Genomic DNA, 8,447 nt, shown 5'->3' on the forward strand with positions numbered 1-8,447 from the left:
TATATTATTTTATATATTTTATATGTTCAAATTATTATTTTATTATGTTATTTTCAGATTTAGTAATAGTCTGCGTTCCGATATTCACTGCTAGATAGTACTACAAATCTATACTTCACATTAAATGTGCTAGATGTTCAGTATCGGCAGTGAAGATCGGCAGACCGTGTAACTATGAGAAAGAGAGAGAGAGAGAAAGAGAGAGAGAGAGAGAGAGAGAGAGAGAGAGAGAGAGAGAGAGAGAGAGAAGGAGGAAGAAAGAAGGAACATACGAGTCACGCGCGAGAAACTGGCTAGCAACGAGGTACGCTTCTCGCGGTTTAGCTATAGCTATAGCTATAAGGGAAGACAGAGAGATTATATATATCCGTCTCTGTCTACTGCTCGAAGTTGGCCGAAGCGTTGAGCGTACACGGACGCGGCTGTTCGCCTGAGTGTGTATCCTCTTCGCCTGCTGCTGCATGCTGCAAAAGTCTTAAAACTGGCCTCATCTTTGTCTAGCGAAGTAGTGGAGGAAAAAGAAGTCTTCGCTGATTGATAGAATAGTAGTGGAAAAGTGGGGATAGAAAAATAATGAGGGTGAAGAAGAGTGAAAGAGATTAAGGGGTGATGGTAGGTTAGGTAATATGAAACAGTAGGCCCTGATCCCACCACAAACATTGATAGACAGAGAAAGAGTTACTATTCAAAGTATGTAGTCTCTCTCAACGTTGATGACATCTTTTCAGCCAAACGCGCAGTCTATATATTATACGTCTATGGTCCCATGTCGGAACACTGCACTGTCAAGTTCGATCTCCTTACTCTTACTTCGCGGTTAGCCGAAGCGCCGAGCGCATACGTATACGGCTTTTCGCCTGTGTGCGTATCCCTTCCACTTGCTGCTGCGTGCTTACTGAGTCCACGAACTGACATCTCTGACTGAGTGCGACTTTTTCAATGAAACTTCCAAAACAAGTTTTATTGAAAACTTTCAAAAAAAGTTTTATTGAAAAAGTCGCACTCAATGCGTACTAGTACAGGCTATCGAAGTCGCTGTATAAAGCCTCTTGCACAATGGACGGAATAGCGATAGCGATAGAAATAACAAAAGTTTTAAAGAGTTTATATTTAAAAATAAAGGTAGGAACAACGGAATCTAACATACAAAACTACNCATGTATCAATGCAGATCAGAAAATCGGAATAAGCAATAGCGATAAAATTTCCGACGAGTTGGAATTCAGTATTAAAAACTGTGTTATTTCTATCGCTATCGCTTTCCTTCCATTGTGCAAGGGGCTTAAGTATACTTATACTGGCACGCGCGTACGACCATAGACATATAAGAAATAGACTGCGTGTGTGAGAAAGTGGGTTCAACTACAGAGCGAGACAGATGCTGTCACTCGTGTCTCCGTTTCTGTCTTTCAGCATCTGGAGTGGGGATTTCCCACTCGGGAGACAACTCAGATAACGCTACATGACTACAGATGTAATGGCTTTGGTTAGGAACCGGTTCTGTAACACTTCTGTTATTTTTCGTATTTTTTGTTACACTCAATTACTTTTTCAGATGTATACTAATGATTTTTAACAAATAATAACGGATTTAAATTAATCTATACTATAACTACTTATTGACTGTCAAACGCCTACTGTCGCCTCTTTATCGCTCGGTGCTCCTTTATCGCCCCACTACGCTATTTCTCATTTCTACATATATATAATACTTTTATATTGCTAGTACGGTGCCGACCACAGACTTCTATAGTATACTAGACCGCTAGCTTCTTATGTACGGCTGGCTACAAAATCTATGTACTTAAGTCGTCATGGAGGGGGAAGATGGGGTACTGAAGAATGCAAGATGGCCGTCATGTTTGACAGCTGATTGAGTTGTAAAGTTTTTTTCTTTGTCTGCCTTATTTCGGCAGCCAAAAACACAATATTTTGTCATATTGGTTTTCGTTTCTTTTAATGTGTGCTTTATGCCGTCAACCGCCATATAACCTTCACTATGCTGAACTGCTGAATTACTATCTGCGCATGCATTGTCGCGCACGTACATAAGTATATAGGCAATGATTGGATGAACTCTCCTTATTGTCAAAATCAACCAATGAAACCCGCATTCCACAGTACCCCTATTGTACATAGATTTTGTAGCCATTATCTACGCTGAGATCACGCGAGCTAGCGGTCTAGTGTAGTATATAGAAGTCTGTGGTGCCGACCTGAAGCCCAAATGTTACGGTGCAGACAATATAGTAGCCTCTCTCTCGCGCAAGGTCCAGCTGCTTTGTGCGCATGCGGTGAACATTCAAGCACGCTTGCGCATTTCTCTTTCTCGCGTTCTTTCTCTCACTATCCAATTCTTTGTCTCGCTCGCACTCGCTTAGTAGACGCGCTTGCGCATAATGACGCTCGACTATCTATGCCCATATTTGGACTTCGTGCGTCTCTCTTTCTCCGGCCTCGTGCCTCTCATTGCGAAGATACGCGACTAGCAATATAGAAGTATTATATATATGCATTTCTACTACTTTTCTTGTCCGCCAATCATCGCGTCACTAAACAAGGATAGAGGCACGAGTGAAAGCATCTATCTTGTCTGAGGTTAGACCATTCCTCCTCCACAGAGAAGATAGGAAACGCGCAATCTATTTCTTAAGCCCGTTCTACATTGATCGCAAGCGCAAACGCAAGGAACAGATCTCGTGGAATTGACCAATCACGCTGGTCAATTGGCTGATTTGATCAATACGATTTAGTCAATTCTACCAGACCTGTTCCTTGCGTTTGCGCTTGCGATCAATGTAGAACGGGCTTTATATGTCTATGCGTGCGACGGTTTAAATATGGCGGTACCTCCCACCACTCGTTCTTTAGTTCACTAGGTTTACTACTTTCGGTTAGCTAGTCCAGGCGGCGCTGAAAACAGCGTTGCCCTTCTCACAAGAGGCGAGTTTGAACCCCCTGTTTTCGTCTATGGGTGTCCTATTTTCTTGTTGAACCGAGTATAATTAAAACTCTGTAACCTAGAATGGCGTATGGACTAACTCTATTCAGATGGCGGCGACAAGCCGTTCCGACAGGACGTGCGTAGTTACGCTTAAATATATTTTTGGACTTTTTCGGTGTTTTTTGCACTGATTTATTTGTTTGGTAGTGTTTTTAATGAAAGTATAACTCCGTGTCTTGGTGTTGAGTACCCAAAACACGGTTTTAGACCTAGTTGTTTTATTTGTGAATGGTAGGGAGACTTGCGTTGTAAGTTTATCCTGCCGAGGGACAGTAAACACGTACACATCCGCGATCAAGTAGTATGTAGTAGTCACTAAAATCCAGTTTACAACAAAGACTTAGCCCACTTTAGTGTTGTTTATTCACGGTGTTTACGTACACCCAATCAAAGACTGGCTGATGCCTTAAACCGTTCAGGTGGCATGGCGCCATAAGTGCAAAGAAGAAGAAAGAAGAACCCAATCAAAGACTGGCTGATGCCTTAAACCGTTCAGGTGGCATGGCGCCATAAGTGCAAAGAAGAAGAAGAAGAAGACTAACTCTATTCGGTCCACTGAGCCATTTTTGCACCAAACCATAATTAAAATTCTGATTTTTGTTGTTCCATGTGTCGGTAACATTTATATATCTGGTAAATGACCAGAAACCAAAAAATACATTACACTCTCGGTACCGTGTAAGTTGTATCTAACAGATAAATATATAAAAATAAAAAACAGTGAGAGATGCGCTAGTTACATTCCTATCCTATAGATAATAACCTGTCGAGTAAGCTGAGATTTATCGGAAGATATATAGAACAATAATCGGCCTTTAGTGCTTTCCAATTACATACACAAGCGACACTGTGTAATACAGTGTCCACTAGTGTGGGTGAGACACTAAAATGCTCTTTCTCATACAAATGTTATATTAACGTGTTACAGTGTTGTCTGTATATATAGTTGGAAAGCACCTATAATTATATGCAAATGCAATACATGATATTTCATCAGATACTTTTACATACTCACTGGTTTATATGAATAATTTTGTACTTTTTCTTGCAACTTATAACAATTTCTTTCTGAGATTATAAAGAAATAGAATAATATAAAATTACAAATTTATATACAGGTGGTTACTATTTTTGTTGACTTTTTCAGATCTGTGATAAAAATGGAAAAATCTAAGAAAAAAATTGTAATTATTTCAAGTATTGGTATAATATTGATAGTTCTTGGTGTGATCACAGGATCTCTTTGGATTGCCTATCTTGATAATTGGACTATTACAAAAGTAAGTTTACAGAAAATATATAAAGTTGCATTCTTGTATTATTATTATTTTTTAAATGATGTGTTATTAATGTACCTATTCACATTCTCCTATCAAAATGATAAAGGTTATGTATTTAATTTTCTTAATTTTTTATACAGATACTGACGTTAACACAGTCATCTATTAGTTATGATTTATGGCAAGAAACTCCTATTCCAATGTATTTCAAGTTCTACATGTTTAATTGGACTAATTCACATGAGTTTCTTACTACATATAAAGTAAAACCACATTTTGAAGAAATGGGGCCTTATGTTTTTAGGTATATAACATTTCATTTTTGTAAATTTTTTTTAAAACTTAGAGAAGAATTTAATGAGCTATAATATAATTAGAACTATTGAATGTTTATAGGGAAATTGATTATAAAGTAAACCAGATCTGGCATGACAATGGAACTGTAACATTTCAAAGAAGAAAAATATGGATTTTTGAAGAGTCATTATCCAAGGGATCTCTGTCTGATAAAGTAACCAATTTGAATCCAATAGTTGCGGTAAGAAATAGTAATTATATAGCAATTAAATTGTGGAACAATCTAACATTGCAATATCTAATTTTATACAATATTTAATTATACAATTAATTATACAATTAAAAATATATAATTTACTTATACAATTAATATACAATATTTCATTTTAGACAGTTGCATTTTCCGTAAGAAATAAGACTTCATTTATACGTAAATTAACCAATAAGTTTATGGAAAGTCTGGGAGAGCAGCTAATATTTACGAAAAGTGTAAATTCACTGTTATTTGAAGGATACAATGACACATTGCTGGATATTGCACGAAAAATGAATGCTACTAAATTACCTTACTACAAATTTGGCTGGTTTTATGGAGTGAGTGAGACATATGCTATATATCAATTAGTTTTGAATATAACTACAATCTTTATTTTTTTAACAGAGAAATGGCTCTGATAGTTATGATGGCACATTCAATATGTTTACTGGAAAAAATGACTTTTATAATATGGGAGTTCTCAATGAATGGAATTTCAATAATAGGACAGATTATTATCAGGGTTCATGCGGTTTGATTAATGGAACTCTTGGTGATTTTTGGCCGCCATTGCCAAATAATAAAACTATATCTTTATTTGTTCCCGATATTTGCACGTGAGTTACTAACTTTTTTATGAGAAAAAAAAGAAAGAAAATTATTGACATTATAGAGGAAAAGTTTTGGGTTCGGTTTTAAAAACTCTTGATACGTGGAAATTATGGAATGATACCGAACAAGTTGCTGGATGATGTCTCGCAGTTAGATTAATGAATAAAATAAATAGCTTGCAAACAGTTTGACTTTATTATCAAGTCATCATCAGTGGGATTCTTAATTTGATTGTCAAACACAACCATACATTGTTTTAATGATGAATAAACTAGTTGTAAATATTAAATATGAATGGTAGTCAGAAGTAAAATATGTTAACATACTCGTAGTTAAAGAATGGTTAACATTGACCATTTATATTTAATATTGACAACTAGTTATTCATCATTAAAAAAATTGTGTTTGACAGTCACATTAAAAATCCCACTGATGATGACTTGATGATAAAGTTGAAATGTTTGGGAGCTAGTTATTTTATTCATTACTCCAACTGCAAAATATCCACTTGTTCGGTATCGCCATAATATTCATAAAAAGAAAAGTATAATATTAAATTTTTTAATATATCACATTAAAAAAATAAGAGTAACAAAAGATAATTAGATTAACATAAAAATAAAAAGTTGGTAAGTGAGTCAAAAATAAAATTAAGCAGAAAATCGATAACAAAAAATGTTCTTGTTTAGATCTGTAACATTAATATACTCAAATAGAACAACATTTAAAGATTTAGAAGGAAGTAGATATGTCGGAGACAATACAATGCTGGATAATGGTAAAAATGTAACATCGAGAAAGTGTTATTGTCCCAATGGAGATTGCGGACCTAGTGGAACCTTAAATATTTCTTCTTGCAAATTTGGTGCACCGGCATTTGTTAGTATGCCGCACTTTTATCTAGCAGATCCGAGTTATACGGAAGCTATAACAGGAATGTTTCCTAATAAAGAGAAACACGAACTATCAATTGTATTAGAACCAGTAAGTATTTACGTCTGCACACCCTTTTTTATAGAAAAATTATTCAAAAATTCTAGAAATATGCGCTATTTTAATTCTAGAAATATTTCCTCTTAGATTTTCATAATAAAACTTTTGCGTATAATATTAAATAAACTTTTTTTAAAGACAACAGGTATCCCGATGCAGGTTAAAGCGCAACTGCAATTAAACTTGTTGATAGATCGAGTAGAAGATATGAGGTAATAATAATATGTCTAGCTATGATAATATATAATGTGTGTTAAATTATTATTAAATTATATTCTCAATTTTTCAGGGTGTTTGAAACTATAAGCACGACTTACGTTCCGATGCTGTGGTTTACCCAAGAAGCTATTTAACTGCCGATTATGCAAGCAAAGTTAAGCTACTTTTGACTCTTTCATCACTGGGTTCTGTAACATTCTTCGGAATAGCGGGTATTGGAATTTTAATATGTACCATTGGACTTTTTGTTTACATTCGACAACTATGGAAAGGAGAAGAAGGACAAGTGTTATTATCCAAATACGATAACGACGTTATGAATACAAACAATACATAATTATTTTTTCTTATATATTATCAGTAATTGTAAAATATTTTTACTTTTCTTAATTTAGTTTACCTTATGTTCTTTACAATTATGTTCAAGACTTCTTACTTTGATAAAACAGACGTAGAGAAGAGATGAGACTGTATGTCAATGTCTTATTTAAATATGTATATACATATTTCAAAAAAGTGCCTAATTTAAACTTTAATGTAGCTATAGATTTGACACAAATAATTCATAATAACATAATTTTAAAAAATAGTCAATAACATGTAAAGATTATACTTAAATAGTAAAAATTTATTTTTAAAGATACATAAACAATTAACTCTATAAGGTAAATGCCCCAGTATCTGGACATGTCCCGGTATCCGGACAATAATACAAATTGCATTCATTTTGTATCCTAATTTTTATTATAATTAAAAACAACAATTTTTATTGTAAAGTATAAAAATTTATTAACATGAAGTGAAATAATGATTATATAACATTGAAAATTATTAGTTTCAAATGCACTTTTAGGTTACTAGGATATTTGCACATTTTCGTATTTTTTTATTAAAATAAATACATGTAATTCAGAAAGTTGAATTGTTTCAGTTTTCAATAAATAATTGTATCAACTCGTAATAAAACAAAAATTGTTTAATTTTATGGTTCTTTTACACATTAAATCAGTAGATATTTTGCCGCTATTCTTTAAGCGTCCGAATACTGGGACATTTACCTTATTTAATTAATTCTTCGACAGTGAGCGAAACTTGGAGTCATTATTGCCTTATAGCACAAGTTTAACTTTGCAAAACTTTTTTATTTATATAAAGAATAAGAAAACAAATCCATGGATCAAAATTGACTCTGAGTCTACTAGCTGAAGGTTAACGTAATGTGTTAGAAAATATGTAAGAAGAAATTATATTTTTGCATGTACAAACAAAAAAGAAAGAAATTTTAACAATTAATATAGAAACTTAAGGCTCTCTTGAAGTAATAACTAAGAAATGAATAAGAATAAGATCATACGAGCCGCTTTGCAGGATGTTATGCTGAAATGTTCTATTATATATATGTATACGTATATATATGTTCACATGTAAATTTTTACACGTGTTTTTTTAATTGAAATTTCAATTCTTAAAATCATACAGTATGCTATACTTGCATCTCATGTATGAACAGGGACTTCATACCGGTATGATTTCAATACCGGTATTATACTAGAGATTGTATACCGAAACCGATATAGTACCGAAATTGAGTCTTACCGTTACCGTTATAGTACCGAAACCGATATATTACCGAAAACCGTAATAAAATACCGGTATTATTTTGGTATTCCTACTAATGGTATTCTTAAAAATTAGATAGGTTAATTAAAGCAATTTTTGTTGCATAATTAATCTTCCTACCGCTTATTGGACTTATAGACCGACAAAATATAAAGACGCTTTTTTT

At 33.9% G+C, this 8,447-nt stretch overlaps 1 protein-coding gene across 1 annotated transcript in view; it reads left to right on the forward strand.

The window, feature by feature from the left end:
* Positions 1 to 7,195, forward strand: part of LOC109860953 (protein croquemort-like) — a 31,268-nt gene extending 24,073 nt beyond the window's left edge. The window contains 9 exon segments of the mRNA XM_020440380.1: positions 4,152 to 4,284; positions 4,425 to 4,588; positions 4,681 to 4,822; positions 4,972 to 5,175; positions 5,243 to 5,454; positions 6,139 to 6,433; positions 6,581 to 6,654; positions 6,732 to 6,787; positions 6,790 to 7,195. Of these exon segments, the coding sequence (XP_020295969.1) occupies positions 4,152 to 4,284; positions 4,425 to 4,588; positions 4,681 to 4,822; positions 4,972 to 5,175; positions 5,243 to 5,454; positions 6,139 to 6,433; positions 6,581 to 6,654; positions 6,732 to 6,787; positions 6,790 to 6,998 (1,489 nt within the window). The 3' untranslated portion in view covers positions 6,999 to 7,195.
* The last annotated feature ends 1,252 nt before the right edge of the window (positions 7,196 to 8,447 follow it).

Source organism: Pseudomyrmex gracilis, unplaced genomic scaffold (genome assembly GCF_002006095.1).
Source record: "Pseudomyrmex gracilis isolate BER0280 unplaced genomic scaffold, ASM200609v1 scaffold_517, whole genome shotgun sequence".
In the NCBI taxonomy this organism is placed as follows: domain Eukaryota; kingdom Metazoa; phylum Arthropoda; class Insecta; order Hymenoptera; family Formicidae; genus Pseudomyrmex; species Pseudomyrmex gracilis.